Source organism: Rhinolophus sinicus, linkage group LG06, assembly GCF_036562045.2.
Source record: "Rhinolophus sinicus isolate RSC01 linkage group LG06, ASM3656204v1, whole genome shotgun sequence".
NCBI classification, from domain to species: domain Eukaryota; kingdom Metazoa; phylum Chordata; class Mammalia; order Chiroptera; family Rhinolophidae; genus Rhinolophus; species Rhinolophus sinicus.
The window spans coordinates 161,737,252-161,752,963 of NC_133756.1; the positions used below are offsets into that span (position 1 = coordinate 161,737,252).

Genomic DNA, 15,712 nt, shown 5'->3' on the forward strand with positions numbered 1-15,712 from the left:
CGCTGCGCGCACGCACGCGCACACGCGCGCGCAGGTCCCGGAGGCCCAGTCCCCGCCCCTCGCCAAGCCGCCCCGCCCCGGGACCCCCTCCTTCCCCTGTTGGACCGCCTCAAGGAGGGGTCTGCGCTGGTCTTGGGGCGCCCCCTGCAGGCCGCGGACAGAGCTGTAATCAGGTCCCTCCCTCTGGACCGCCCCCAGGCGACCCTTGTCCGACCGAGACCAAGCGGAGACCGGGTCCTAGCTTCTCCCCTGGTGCGCGTGGTTGCCATGGAGGCTGGGCAGAGCCCCACGCCCACCCTCAGCGCGCGCAGGCCCGGTTGCGGTTGCCATGACTGCGGGAGGCGAGGGGGCACGCGGCCCGAAGCCCCGCCCCGGCGCTGCCCCGCCCTCCCGACCTGCCCTCCCTGCCGCCTGCGCCGCGGCCGCTGCAGCTACTGCGGCGGCGGCGCGGGGGTTCCCGGGCTGCGGTGGGCACAGCTCCGGCGCGGCGCGGACTGGAGGCGAGGGGGCCGCGGCAGGCCCCAAGCTGAGGCGGGACCGGGGCACCCCCGCCACGCCTGCCCGGGATGCGGCGCTGAGGCCCAGCATGGCCGGCCCGGGCCCCACCTTCCCGCTGCACCGGCTCGTCTGGGCGAACCGGCACCGCGAACTGGAGGCCGCGCTGCACAGCCGCCAGGTGAGGCTCGCCGGGTACCAGGGCCGTCCTCCGGGCCCCTCACCCAAAGCTGTGGCCTCCATCCTAGAGCCCTCCTACACCTGCTCAGCGCCGCAGCCGCTTGCGTGTTCATCCTTCCCTGCGGGATCCGAAGCCTAGGTGACCTGCCCCTCGCGCTTGAGCCTTTGACTTGGCTCCCAGCGCTGGGCATCGCCCATCTCCCCACTTCACCTCTGATCTCGCTCCGCACCACCCTTGAGCCAGGCTGAAAACAGGCAGCCCGGTCCTAGTCCCCAGGCTGGTCCAAACTCTTGACATCTGCCTGACCAGGCCCCACCACCGGGCCCCCAGCTCTGACGCTAGCAGAGCACAGGCCAGGTGGACAGGCCCTTCCCACCAGACCCCTTCCCATCCCTGCAGGGACAACCAGGCCTCCCTCTGCCATTTCCACCGCCTGTCTGCCTTACTTATTTCCCCCAGTGGTTCCCAACCTTGCTCAGCCCAGTGGTCTTGCCTCTTCCTCTCCTTAACTGTCCCATTTCCCTCAGCACGACATTGAACAGGAAGACCCCCGGGGGCGCACTCCCCTGGAACTGGCTGTGTCCCTGGGGAACCTGGAGTCTGTGAGAGTCCTCCTTCGACACAATGCCAACGTGGGCAAAGAGAGCTGCCAGGGCTGGGCAGGTACTGCAGAGGGCAGAGGGACTCCCCTGAGGCTAGCAGTGTGGTTTGTGAGTGGCCAGGCCTGGGGACATCGATAGAGTGCCCCTCAGCAGCCTGGTGCCCCCAGTCCTGCAGGAGGCAGTCAGCACTGGGGACCCTGAGATGGTGCAGCTGGTGCTCCAGTATCGGGACTACCAGAGGGCCACACAGAGGCTAGCTGGCATTCCGGAATTGCTCAACAAACTTCGTCAGGTACAGCAGGGCACAGAGGTGTGGCCAGTAAGAGGGGTGGAGGCCATGGCAGGGGGCCATGACAGACTGTGTGGGGGTCACCGTGGTCACCCATGCCAGGCCTGTCCTTGGAAGGGCACCCAGCCTGTGCAGCATGCTTTCCTGACACTGTCAGTGAGATCCCTCTCTTATGACTCTAGCCCAGGGTCACGTAGGCAAGAGGGGAGTGAAGGCCCACAGGGATCAGAGTGGGCCCTTTGGGAGGAAAGCCTTTGCCGGCATCGAGGGGCCCCCAGTGCCAGAAATCTCAACAGAGCTTTAGACCATGAGTCTCCTGGTGAACGCAGGCATTCAGGAATGCTGGATTTTCTGGAGGGAGGATTTCATCTGACTCCAGAGATGTGGCCTGGATCCCTGGAATACCTGTTCACCCTTCTCAAAGCACGTGGAGGGGAGGCAGCTGGGAGAGAACACTACATCCTGCCCCCCACCCCAGGGGCAGGCCCAGAGGGGGCCCTGGTGCCCCCTTTACAGATGAGGACTCTGGGACCCTGAGTGGGCAGGAGCCCCCAGGGCTCCCCAGCAGGCCAGTGGTCGGGTTGAGACGCTCCCAGGCCTCCAGATGTGTATAGCCTGATCACTTGACGACCTCTTTAGGGTTCCTCTTGGCCCAGCGTTTCCTGAGTGGGGTTTCATTGTGGTGGGAGTATAGCAGGGCCATGGCAGCCATCAGGGCTTGCTGAAGGATGGGCTCCCCGCAGAGGGGCTGAGACAAGGAGCTCCCCAGGCCCACTGGCTCCCAGCCCCAGGCAGGGCCCTGACAAGCGCTCTGGTCTATCCCAGGCCCCCGATTTCTACGTGGAAATGAAGTGGGAGTTCACCAGCTGGGGTGAGTGGGTACTGCTCGGCTCCCAGGGGCCTGGGGTGGGGCCTTTGGGAAAGAACCCTAGTGACTTCTGTGCCCCCGTCAGTGCCCCTTGTGTCCAAGATGTGCCCGAGCGACGTGTACCGTGTGTGGAAGCGGGGTGAGAGCCTGCGGGTGGACACCAGTCTCCTGGGCTTCGAGCACATGACCTGGCAGCGCGGCCGGAGAAGCTTCATCTTCAAGGGCCAGGGTAAGCTCTGGGGTCTCCCTGTGGGCTCCAGAGGTTCTCCTGTGGCTTGTGAAGACCATGCTGTTCTTTCTCTCCACTCTCTAGATGTGGAAACAGGTTGGGGCGGAGGGGACTAAGACGGCACAGGGGCTAAGACGGCACAGGGGCTAAGACGGCACACACTGAGCGGCAGGTGGCTGAGGGCACTGTGATGGCCCTCCACCCACTGCCTGGGGCCTCACACTGATTTGCCCCCATCACCCCTCCACCCCCACCCCCCGCCGACTGGCAGAGGCTGGAGCCCTGGTGATGGAAGTAGACCACGACCGGCAGGTGGTGCACACAGAGACTCTGGGGCTCGCCCTGCGTGAGCCCGAAGTGCTGCTGGCAGCCATGCGGCCCAGTGAGGAGCACGTGGCCAGTCGCCTCACCTCTCCCATCGTCTCCACCCACCTGGACACTCGCAATGTGGCCTTCGAGAGGTCAGCTGGGGCCTGATCACACTGCGGGCGGTGCCCTTGAAGCTCCTGGTTCAGGCGTCGGGGAAGCTGAGCCACTGCCAGAGGCTGTCAGATGGGGAGGGGGTCACTGCCGGCCCAGCATGTCACCCAGACTGCCTGCACATCCTGTGGCAACCTTGGAGCCCCCCATGCCCGTCTGTACTGGCAGCTGTCTTCCTGGGGAAGAGGCAAGGTCAGGGTGTCCCATTTCTTGACTTCTGACCTCACATGTTTTCCCATAAAAACAAGGATTTAGGCTATGATTCAGGGCAGCTGTTTCCACCGAAGTTGGCTCCTCAGCATGGCTGTGTCTGGGCCAGAGTCCTTTGTGGGTAGCCTGGGAACCTGACCCCTCCTGCCAGAGTGTTACTTGTGTGACAACATATGCCCCAGTTCCAATAACAGGCTTCAGAAACAGTTTTTTAAAAAAAGCTTTATTGAGATATGATTTCATATACCATATTTAAAGTGTACAATTCAATGATTTTTAGTACATTCACAGATAGGCAGCCAACCATTACCGCAGTCACTTGTAGGTTAATTTCATCACCTCAAAAAGATACCGTGTATCCTTTGACTGTCAACTCCCCTCCCCTCATCCTGTCCCCCAGCTCTAAACAACTACTTACCTGCTTTCTGTCTCTATAGATTTCCTTGTTCTGGATATTTCCTATAGCTGGTAGCATATCATATGTGGTCTTTTGTAACTGGTTTCTTTCACTTAGCAGAACGTTTTCAAGGTTCATCCAAAAGGTGGCATATAACTACTTCATTCCTTTTTTTTTTTTTTTTTAAAGATTTTATTGGGGAAGGGGAACAGAACTTTATTGGGGAATAGTGTGTACTTCCGGGACTTTTTTCCAAGTCAAGTTGTTGTCCTTTCAGTCTTAGTTATGGAGGGCGCAGCTCAGCTCCAGGTCCAGTTGCCATTGCTAATTGCAGGGGGCACAGCCCACCATCCCTTGCGGGACTTGAGGAATCGAACTGGCAACCTTGTGGTTGAGAGCCCACTGGCCCATGTGGGAACCGAACCGGCAGCCTTCGGAGTTAGGAGCATGGAGCTCTAACCGCCTGAGCTACCAGGCCGGCCCTTCATTCTTTTTTATGGCTGAATCCTTCGTATGAATAGACCACATTTGTTTATCCATTCATCCATTGATGGACATTTGGCTTTTTCTACCTTTTGACTATTATGAGTAATGCTGCTATAAACACTATGTGCAAATTTTTGTGTGGACATATGTTTTCATTTCTCTTGGGTAGAAACTTAGGAGTGGAATTGCTGGGTCATGTGGTAACTGGAAATTTAATTGTTTGAAGAACTGCCAGGCTGTTTACCAAAGGGGCTCTAGCATTTTCTGTCCCTACCAACAGTGTATGAGGGTTCCACTTTCTCCACATCCTCACCAACACTCATTGTTCACTTATTTGTTTATTTCTTGGATTATAGCCATCTTATTGGGTGTAAAGTGGTATCTCATTGTGGTTTTGATTTGCATTTCCCTAATGACTAATGATGTTGAACGTCTTTTCACGTGCTTATTGGCCATTTATTTATTTTCTTTGGGGAAGTATCTATTCCGATCTTTCGCCCATTTAAAAAATTGGGTTATCTTTGTATTATTGAGTTATAAGAGTTCTTTATAAGTTCTTATCAGATGTATGATTTGCAAATATTTTCTCCCATTCTGCGGTTGTCTTCATTTTCTTGATGGTGTCCTTTGAAGCATAAAAGTTTTTAATTTTTGTGAGGTCCAGTTTATTTTTTCTTTTATTGCTTGTGCTTTTAGTTTTCTATCTAACAATACTTTGCCAAATCCAAAGTCATGCAGATTTTCCCCCTATGTTTTCTTCTAAAGGTTTTATACTTTCAGCTCTTATATTTAGGCTTTTGATCCATTTTGATCAAAAAAGTTGTGGTGGGATTCATTGGTGAAGCTATCTGGGCCTGGGCTTTTCTTTGTGGGTAGATTTTTATTTTATTACCACTTCAATCTCTACTTGTTACAGTCTATTAGATTATTTCTTCTTGAGTTTGTTTTGGTAGTTTTTGTCTCTTTAGGATTTGTCCATTTCACCTAAATTATCTAATTTGTTTGGGTAGAGTTGTTCATTGTATTCTTTTACAATCCTTTTTATTTGTATATGGTGGAGGTAAGGGTTCAACTCCATTCTTTTACACGTGACTATCTAGTTGTCCAACCACAATTTGTTAAAAATACTGTTATTTTTCCATTGAATGGTTGTGGCACCCAGGTGGAAAATCAATTGACCATAGATGTATGGGTTTATTTTTGGACTCTCAATTCTATTCCATTGATCTGTATGTCTAACTCTGTGTCAGTACTAGTCTATCTTAATTAGTGTTGCTTTGTAGTAAGTTTTGAAATCGGAAAGAGTGAGTCTTCTGACTTTGCTCTTCTGTCTCAGGATTATTTTGGGTATGCTGGGTACCTTGCAATTTCTACAAAGAAAGCTGATTCGAATTCCCAACCACAGATTCCTAACTGCTGTTGATGGAATTCGTGGATGCAAAGGGCTGATTGTAGTTAAGTTTTGAGGGAGTCAAAAGTTACACGGATTTTTCAATTGCATGGGGGTCAGCACTGCTAACCCCCGCCTTGTTCGAGGGTCAACTATGTAAGTTTTGTGCTTCTTTTGATGCATTTATTCTAAGTATTTTATTGTTCTTAATGCTATTATAAATGCAATTATTTTCTTTATTACATTTTTGAATTGTTTGTGGAAAATCTGTAAAAATATAATTGATTTTTGTATATTGATGTTATAGCCTGCAACTTGTTAAACTAAAAAACTCATTTTTTAATTCTAATGGCTTTTTAGTGGATTTCTTGTGATTTTTTATATATGAGAACATGTCATCTGTTAATAGAGATAGTATTACTTCTTTCTTTCCAGTCTGGATGCCTTTTATTTCTTTTTCTTGGCTAGAACCTGAAGTAGAATGTTGAATAGAACTGGCAAGAGCAGACATCTTTGTCTTGTTCCTGACCTTAGGGAAAAAGTATTTAGTCTTTGATCATTAAGTATGATGTTAGTTGTGGTGCCCTTTATCTGATTGAGGAAGTTCCCTTCTATTCCTAGTTTTTTTAAGTGTTTTTATCATGAAAGGGTTTGGATTTTGTGAGATGTTTTTTCTCTGTCTATTGATATGATCATGTGACTTTTATTTTTATTGTATTAATATGTTATATCAATTGATTTTCAGATGTTGAGCTAACCTTGTATTCCTGGGATAAATTCCACGTGATCATGGTGTATGATTCTTTTCATACGTTACTAGGTTTGGTTGGCTAGTATTTTGTGTTCCTATTAATAAGGGATATTAGTCTGTAGTTTTCTTTTGATGTCTTTGTCTGCTTTTAGTATCTGGGCAATACCTCACAGGATGAGTTAAACAGTGTCACCTCCTTGTCAATTTTTTACAAAAGTTTACAAGTAATTGGTATTAATTCTTTTCTAAATGTTTGGTGGGATTCATTGGTGAAGCTCTCTGGGCCTGGGCTTTTCTTTGTGGGTAGTTTTTTATTTTATTACCACTTCAATCTCTACTTGTTACAGTCTATTAGATTATTTCTTCTTGAGTTTGTTTTGGTAGTTTTTGTCTCTTTAGGATTTGTCCATTTCACCTAAATTGTCTAATTTGTTTGGGTAGAGTTGTTCATTGTATTCTTTTACAATCCTTTTTATTCTGTAATACCAGTAGTAATTCCCCCTCTTTCATTTCTGATTCTAGTAATTTGAGTCTTGTCTTTTCTTGGCGAATCTAACTAAAGGTTTGTCAATTTTGTTGATCTTTTCAAAGAACCAGCATTGATTTAATTGATTTTCTCTATTTTTCTATTCTGTATTTTATTAATTCTTCACTCTCGCATTTATTATTTCCTTCCTTCTGCTTGCTGTGGTTTTAGTGTGCTCTTTTCTTAGTGTCTTAATATGGAAAGTTAGGTTATTGATTTGAGATCTTTCTTCTTCTTTTTTTTTTTTTTGCTTTTATTAGTTTCAGGTGTGCAAAGAAACATAATAGACATTTAAACCCCTCATAAGGTGATAAACCACCCGGCAAGCTACTACCCCTCTGACATCATGTATAGCTGTTATAGTACCATCAACTATCTTCCCTACGTTGTGCTCCACATCCCGTGACTATGTGTACCTTTATACTTAGTTATAGTTGACATTCAGTATTATTCTACTTCTGCTCTTCAGGTGTATAGCGCATTGGTCAGGCATCTACACAGTCTACGGCGTGATCCCCCGATAAGTCCAGTGCTCATCTGGCACCTTATATGATCTTTACAACATTGTTGATCCTATTCCCCATACTGTATTAACTATCAGTTTATATTTCTTAATGCCTTCACATTTTTCACCCTGACCCCAACCCATTCCCATCCATCACCCTGACAGATCTAGTACCTATCTGACACCATACCTAGTTATTACAATATTATTGACTATATTCTTTATGCTATGCCCTACACCCCCACAACTACTGTATAACACCCAATTTGTTCTTCTTAATCCCTTCCCCTTTCACCTATCCTTAACCCTCCTCCCATCTTAAAGAAATCCCTGTAAGAGTCCTTGTAATACTGGTTTGGTGGTGATGGACTCCTTCAGCTTTTTCTTGTCTGGGAAGCTCCTTATCTGTCCTTTAATTCTAAATGACAGCCTTGCTGAGTAGCGCAATCTTAGTTGTATGTCGTTGCTTTTCATCACTTGGAATATTTCCTGCCACTCCCTTCTTGCCTACAAAGTTTCTGTTGAGAAATCAGCTGACTGACAGTCTTTTGGGGGCTCCCTTGTAGGTAACTAACTGGTTTTCTCTTGCTGTTTTTAAGATTCTCTCTTTGTATTTAAACTTTGGCATTTTAATTATGATCTGTCTTGGTGTTGGTCTCTTTGGGTTTATCTTGTTGGGACTCTCTGTGCTTCCTGGGCTTGTACCTTGTTTCCCCGAAAATAAGACCTAGCTGGACAATCAGCTCTAATGCGTCTTTTGGAGCAAAAATTAATATAAGTCCTGGTCTTATTTTACTATAAGACCGTGTATGATATGATATGATATGACATGATATGATATGATAAACACCGGGTCTGGTATAATATAATATAAAATAATGTAATATAATATAATACCAGGTCTTATATGAATTTTTGCTCCAAAAGACGCATTAGAGCTGATTGTCCGGCTAGGTCTTATTTTCAGGGAAACACAGTATGTCCCTTTTCTTCCCCAGGTTAGGGAAGTTTTCTGCCATTATTTCTTCAAATAGGTTTTCAATTCCTTGCTCTCTCTCTTCTCCTTCTGGTACACCTATAATGTGAATGTTGGTATGCTTCATATTGTCCCAGAGGCCCCATAAACTCTCCTCAATTTTTTGGATTCGTTTTTCTTTTTGCTGTACTGCTTAGGTGTTTTCTGCTACCTTATCTTCTACATCGCTGGTTAGATCCTCTGCTTCATCTAATTTACTGTTGATTCCCTGTAATATATTCTTCGTTTCCATTATTGTATCCTTTATTTCTGACTTGTACTTTTTTATGGTTTCCGTCTCCATTTTTATGAGATCATTGAGCATTCTTTTTTTTTTTTTAATTTTTATTGGGGAATATTGGGAAACAATGTGTTTTTCCAGGACCCATCAAATCCAAATCAAGTCATTGTTTTCAATTTAGTTGTGGAGGGCGCAGCTCAGCTCCAAGTCAAGCCATTGTTTTCACTCTGGTTGTGGAGGATGCAGGTCACTGGCCCATGTGGAAATCGAACTGGTGATGTTGGTGTTATGAGCACTGCGCTCTAACCAACTGCGGCAACCACCCACCCTGAGCGTACTCATAACCAGTGTTTGGAACTCTGCATCTGATAGAAACTAAGTTTCACTTAGTTTTTTTCTGGAGCTTTGTTCTGTTCTTTCATTTGGGACGTGTTTCTTTGTCTCCCCATTTTGGCTGCATCCCTGTGTTGATTTCTACATATTATGTAGGGCTGCTATGTCTTCCGGCCTTAGTAGCGTGGCCTTACATAGTAGGTGTGTTGTGGGGTTCAGTGGCACAGTCTTTCTGGTCACCTGAGCCATGCGCTCCAGGTGCATCCCTTGTGTGGGTTGTGTGTGCCCTCCTCTTGTAGTTGAGCCTTGCTTGATAATTGCACATCAGTGGGAGGGACTGACCCTTGGGCTTACCGGTTGTGAGGACTGCCCTTGACTACAGTGGAAGGGTTGTTGTGCAGGGGCTGATCCTACAGAGCAGCATCTGCCTCAGCAGGACTCTGGTGCCTGCTCAATCCATCCCTTGGGTGTGTCATACTTGGAGACAACTGGATGATGCTCCAGCTCATTTTGAAGCTGGCCACTGGTGACACCAGCCCAGGACCACCTTGGAGGGGATCCACTGTAGGTCTACTTCAGCCACAGCCCATGCCCCACCCAGGGTCACCTAGCGGGAGCCAGAAAGAAATCTGAAGATGGCTGCCACCCATGTTGTGCTTGGAAGGGCCTTGAGACGCCAAGCTGTGAACCAAAGCCAGCTGCTACTAGTGCCAGTTTAGGGCTGCTGAGCCAGAGGTACAAGACACGCTCAAGCCAGATGCTGCTTGTCTGGGTTACGCGAACCTTTAAGATACCCTAGGAAAGTATAACTTGTGCCAAGGCAGGCAGTCTACATGAAAAAGCCATTGCAAGCAGCCTGGGTGTGCCAGAAAGTTGGGCAGGGCCAGGTCTCTAATCACCAGGGCGTGGCAAATGAACGGTGGAGACTCAGAAATGGCAGCCACCTGTGTTCAAATGCTGGGAACGGGGAGGGCTCAACAAAGAAACAATGGCCTCCACTAGCTCTTCCATCTAAGAGAAAGCTGACTCTCCAGCCCCCGTCCCAAGCCAGACAACTCAATTCCCCACCATTTGTCCCTGCCATCTTTCTAGCTGTTGCCCCAGTGCTGGAGCTCAAAACAAGTGATTCCACTGGTGGGTAAGTCCGTGCATGGTCCCTTTAAGAGGAGCGCCTGTGAGTGCAGCCGCACTCAGACCCACTCAGTCACAATCTCCGCTGGTTTTCACAACCAAAAATTATGGGGACCTCTCTCCCTGGCACTGGAACCCTGGGCTGGGGTGGGGCTGGGATCTCTCACTCCTTTAGGGGATGGGGGGACCCATACAGCCAAAATAGCCATCCCGATCTTTAATGGTCACATGCAGGTATGGGACCAACCCATGCCATGTCTCTTACCTTCCTACCAGTCTGGAGATGGCTTCTTCTGCAAGATCTTGGTTGAAAGGCTTCAATTTAGCTTGATTTTAGGCGATTCTTAGTAATGGTTGTTTTGTAAATTAGTTGTTAATTTTGATGTGGTTGTGAGAGAAGGTAAACACAGCGTTTACCTACTGCGCCATCTTGGTTATCCCTCTTCTTTCTTAATATAGTCATTTACAGCTATGAATTTCTCTCTGAGCACTGCTTTAGCTGTGTCCCATAAAAGTTTTGATATGTTGTGTCATTTCCATTCATCTCAAAGTACATTCTGATTTCCCTTTTGATTTATTCTTTGATCTTTTGGTTGTTTAGTAGTGTGTTGTTTACTTTCAACATATTTGTGAGTTTCCCAAATCTTTTTTCCTTTATTGACTTCTAATTTCATTCCATTGTGATTAGAGAACATACATCATATGATTTCTCTCCTTTAAATTTTATCGAGGCTTCTTTTATGGCGTAGCATAGAATGTGTGTTCCGTTGTCGTTAGGTGGAGTAGTCTAAAGAAGTCTATTAAGTCTAGTTTATAGTGTTGTTCAAGTCTTCTATTTCCTTGTTGATCTTCTGGCTACCCATTCTACCCACTATTGAAAGTGGGGTATTGACGTCTCCAACTATTATTATTGAATCAGACATACTTTTATTTTTAACTTTTTATTATGGAAAATTTCAAACATACATGAAAGGAGAAAGAATAGTATAATGTACTCATTACCCAACTTCCACATTTATCAACATTTTGCCCATCTTGTTGAACTTATCCTTCCTTGCCGTTTTTCTTTTTTCCTGTATTGTTTTTAAAGCACATCCCAGATGTCCTATCATTTCAACAGTAAACGCTTCTGCACGTGACTCTTCACAGATTAGGCTGTTTTACAACCCAGCCCCAACACCATTATCACACCTAACAAAATTAACGGTAATTCCTCAGTATTTTCTAATCCCCAGTCCTTGGTCAGTTGCCCCAGCTGCCCAGGCATCCTCTTCAAGGCCCCCGTGTGTTTCATAGTGAGAATGCTAGTTGGAGGGGGTCTTCGGAGGAGAAGGCTTTGGCCAGGGTTGGGGGTGTATGTCCTCATGAGCTCCTGTTTGGTCTATTTCAGGAACAAATGTGGTATCTGGGGCTGGCGGTCTGAGAAGATGGAAACTGTTAGCGGCTACGAGGCCAAGGTAGGAGACGGTGGTGGGGGCAGGGGTAGGCGACAAGGCCCAGGAACTCTGCTCCTTATTCCCAGCTACCCATGTGGAGAGAGAGACAGAGTAGCCTGTGGGCTCTGGAAGCCCTGTGCAGCCATGGGAACTCAGTGGGGCCTGAGCACCCAGCCCTTGCTGAACACGTAGGGATCTCCCTCAGCACGGACCCCCAGCATGGGCTCCCCGCCCAAGGTACTGAGATGAAACGAAGACCATTTTCCTTTCGTTAGTGACTCCCCAGGGTTCAGACGCTACCACCTCCTCCACTGTGGGGAGTGAGATCTCATCTGTTCCTCACAGGAGGACTTGTGTCCTGTGCTGGGGAGGCTGAGTGTGGGGAACAGACTGAGCCCCACCTCCTGTATCTCCCCTGCTCCCCAGGTATACAGTGCCACCAATGTGGAGCTGGTGACACGCACACGCACGGAGCACCTGTCTGATCAGGACAAGTCACGGAACAAAGGTAAAGCCAGGTGCGCCTGCCAGCTGCCTAGTCACGTCATATGGTGGGGTCACTCGGGTCTGGGGGGCAGAGTGTCTGGGACACGTTGGGAGGCCGCCCCATTCCTATCTACTCCGTCTCCCCACTGACAGGAGGCTCCCAGGGTGGAGGGGGTGCATCTGGGGGCAGTGGCCCAAAGGCCCCTCACAGGCTCCCACCCTTCTCCGTAGGGGGGAAGACTCCGTTCCAGTCCTTCCTCGGGATGGCCCAGCAGCACTCCTCACACAATGGGGTGAGCCAGGGCTGGGGGGCAGGGGCTGGGGACCACTGGGCAGGGCCAGGCAGGTGCCGCCCTGAGCTCTAAGCGGGTCCTGGGGCCCACCCAGGCTCCTGTGCAGCAGGCAGCCAGCCCCACCAACCCCACAGCCATTTCCCCCGATGAATACTTTGACCCCAACTTCAGCCTGGAGTCACGGAACATCGGCCGCCCCATTGAGATGTCCAGCAAAGTACAGAGGTGAGGTGTGGGGGCTGGCTGGGGACTTCCCTCAAGGACAGGGACCCTGCCTGGTTTGCTGAGCCCTAGCAGACTCCTTTCACACATGGGCCCCACCAGAATGGGGGCCCCACTCACCCAGCTGGCTGCCCTCTAGACTCCACTCCTTGGGGGCAGGAGCCAGGTCTGTCTTATCCATGGTCCTCAGCACCCAGCTCAGGGCTGGGCCCAGAGGGCTGCTCACTCTTCTTTGGTGAATGAATGAATGGGCAGCACCAGCCATGTGTGACTCTATTCATTAGGCACTTGCTGGGGGCCAGCTTGGAGCAGAGTGGGAAGGGCCCACAGCTCTACCACCTCCTGGCTTTGTGGCCTAAGGAAATGTCTTCCCCTGGGAGAGTCTAGTCTCCTCGGTCACACTGAGCCACCTGCTCACGAGGGCGCCATCAGGGTCTGATGGGCTGTGACACAGAGCTTACAATGGGCCCAGCGCCGTCCCAGGGACCTCATGTGGACTCTGTCGGCCTCCCAGTGGATTCGAAGCCCAGCACTGCTGACCCCTGGGTTGTGCTGGACCCCAAAGTAGGGCAAAGTGGGAGGCGCTGACCAGCTGTGGGTTGAAGAGGACGCGCTGTGGACGAGGCCCAGATTGAAGCCGCAGCCTAGATGTAGCTCCAGCCTGGGCCCAGGGTCTGGGGGTAGCAGGGGCCGTAGGTGGGAAGGACACATGCTCCTGGGGGAGGCAGGCCGGGGCAGCTGAGCAGAGAGAAAGGTGCCCCGGGCCAGGTGGAGGGCATGAGTAAAGGCAGGTGTCCAGAGTGGGTGGGCCTTAGCACGGAGGCCACCAGAGGTTCTGCGACCCACGTCCTGTGGTCGGCCGGGCAGGTTCAAGGCAACACTATGGCTGAGCGAGGAGCACCCGCTCTCCCTGGGGAACCAGGTGACGCCCATCATCGACCTAATGGCCATCAGCAACGCTCACTTTGCCAAGCTGCGTGACTTCATCACCCTGCGCCTCCCACCTGGCTTCCCGGTCAAGATTGGTGAGAGGGTGGTGGGGCAGCAGGGGGGCCTCAGGCAGCGCTAGGGGCCAGGCACGGGTGGGTCTCTGGCCAGCAGCTCAGGTTGCGCTGTCTCCTCAGAGATTCCCCTTTTCCACGTGCTCAACGCCCGCATCACCTTCAGCAACCTGTGTGGCTGTGACGAGCCCCTGAGCTCAGTGTGGGTGTCAGCCCCTGGCTCTGCGGTCGAAGCTTCAGGTACCACTGCAGGAGGGAGGGGGCTGCACAGCGTGCTGGCCTCTGGGTCCTGGAGGCTGAGCTTGGCCCGTCTGCCGTCCCAGGGTGCCCTTTCCCATGTGAGGTGGACCCCGCTGTGTTCGAGGTGCCCGAGGGGTACAGCGTGCTGGGTGCGGAGCGCAGCGAGCCCCTCCGGGACGAGGATGACGACCTGCTGCAGTTCGCCATCCAGCAGAGCCTGCTCGAGGCGGGCACAGAGGCCGAGCAGGTGGGGCGCGGGCAGGGCGGGGCCCTGGCTATGGGCAGGGGTGGCAGAAGTGACAGCTCTGGGCTCTGGCTGCCGCAGGTAACTGTCTGGGAAGCCCTGACCAACACCCGGCCTGGCGCCCGCCCACCTCCCCAAGTCGCGGTGTATGAGGAGCAGCTTCAGCTGGAGCGGTGAGGCCGTCTGGGGCCTATTAGGCCCATGCTCAGCCCTGTCCTGCCTCTGGGGTCTGCCAGCCAGGGGTCCATAGCAGGTAGGGGTGGGTAGCAGGCAGGTGCTGGTCCTAGGACCCCTGCCGTCTTCAGGGTCACCCGCCATCAGCATTGCTGCCCACCCCTGAAGGTGGCATGTGGGAAGAGGAGAGAAGACCCCACCTTCTCTCTGGTCTCCCAGGTCCCAGCCACCCTGTCCTTGCCCCCCAAAGTCAAGTCCCAGCCCTTGGCCTCTTCCCCCAGCCTTGGTGCTCACCGGTCTGCTCTCTCTCTCATGCCTTGCCGGGAAGGGCCCTCCAGGAAAGCCTGCGGATGTCCACAGAGCCCAGGGGTCCGGGATCCCCTCATAGGACGCCCCCGGCCCCAGCTCCCCCAAGCTTTGAGGAGCAGCTTCGCCTGGCCCTGGAGTTGTCCTCACGGGAACAAGAGGAGCGGGAGCGCCGAGGGCAGCAGGAGGAGGAAGACCTACAGCGGATCCTGCGGCTCTCGCTCACAGAGCACTGAGCACCAAGCACTCAAGCACCCTGGGAGGGCTGTCCGGGCCACGCCCCCATCCGCTTTTGTAACTTATTTATTTATAAACTGTCTGCTGCTGAGTCCCAGGCCTGGAGCCCTAGGGGTGGGCTTGCATTAGAGACCAAGATGGAAATAAAGAGACCTTCAGCGGCTGGGTTTCTCTGCTCAATGGGGGAGAAGTCCAGGGGTGCTAAGGGGAGACACCGTGGGTGATGGCCTCAGACCTGGGTTTGAATCCTGGCCATGGGTCCCTTAGCTTCTCTGAGCCTCAGTTTCCTTGGCTGTAAAACAAGACCACATCCCAACCCCAGGGCCTCTGGGAGGGTAAAATGAGCCAACATGTATCCAGTGCCCGTACAGAGTAGGTGTTCCATAAACATCAATTCCCCTGAACTCTCCCACCTACTGAGGACCCAGGTTTCTCTTGCTACCTATTCTGGCTTTCCCAGAACCCACTCATACTCCTTCCTATCAGGGAGGGAGAAAGGCTGGACCTTCAGACTACTTACAGCCAGTGCCCCTTCCCTGCACGCCAGGCCTGAGTTGCTGCTCTGACTCTGGCATAGTCTATCCGAGTGGTGTTAGGCAAGTCACTTCCCTCTGCTGCAGCTGTGAACCTGCTCTTCTCTGCCCTGCCCTCTGCACCTCCAAGGTGGCCCTGAGGCTGTCCTAGGAGCTTCAGGGTTTAGTTCTAAATCCCAGCTGATTTCCCCTGAAGCTTTGCATGTCTCCCAGTGATTCACGTGGAGAGTGGAAGCATGAGGGCCAACCGGCATGGATAAACATGTTTGCGGTGCCCCCCTTAAAATCCACTGTGTCTGATCCTAAGACCTGTGTCCCCAGTCCTGCCTCCCTAGGTCCCATATCTGCTGGCTAATAGAACGGTTGAGGCCCAAAGCAGAGCTCAGGTGACCTAACTGGGCGGGGCAGGGA

General features: G+C 51.2%; 1 protein-coding gene across 2 annotated transcripts; it reads left to right on the top strand.

Moving 5' to 3' along the window:
• Positions 1-229: 229 nt before the first annotated feature.
• Positions 230-14,931, top strand: ANKRD13D (ankyrin repeat domain 13D). 2 transcript variants are annotated; one of them, XM_074336760.1, is made up of 15 exons: positions 230-676; positions 1,204-1,339; positions 1,446-1,570; positions 2,393-2,438; positions 2,521-2,664; positions 2,936-3,125; positions 11,520-11,586; positions 11,992-12,073; positions 12,283-12,344; positions 12,439-12,569; positions 13,434-13,591; positions 13,691-13,807; positions 13,891-14,033; positions 14,133-14,224; positions 14,554-14,931. In XM_074336760.1, the coding sequence occupies exons 1-15, from the start codon at positions 329-331 to the stop codon at positions 14,765-14,767; spliced, it is 2,055 nt and encodes a 684-aa protein (XP_074192861.1). In that variant the 5' UTR covers positions 230-328; the 3' UTR covers positions 14,768-14,931. The 2 variants fall into 2 exon arrangements, with proteins under 2 accessions (XP_074192861.1, XP_019593358.2); XM_019737799.2 differs by having other exon boundaries at positions 233-676; positions 13,891-14,054.
• The last annotated feature ends 781 nt before the right edge of the window (positions 14,932-15,712 follow it).

Bases quoted from the DNA above. Each gene is read 5' to 3' on its own strand.
- ANKRD13D (XM_019737799.2), top strand. From the start codon at position 329: ATGACTGCGGGAGGCGAGGGGGCACGCGGCCCGAAGCCCCGCCCCGGC. The intron at 2,665-2,935 runs GTAAGCTCTGGG...GCCGACTGGCAG, and splicing joins CTTCATCTTCAAGGGCCAGG to AGGCTGGAGCCCTGGTGATG. The intron at 13,808-13,890 runs GTACCACTGCAG...CTGCCGTCCCAG, and splicing joins CTCTGCGGTCGAAGCTTCAG to GGTGCCCTTTCCCATGTGAG.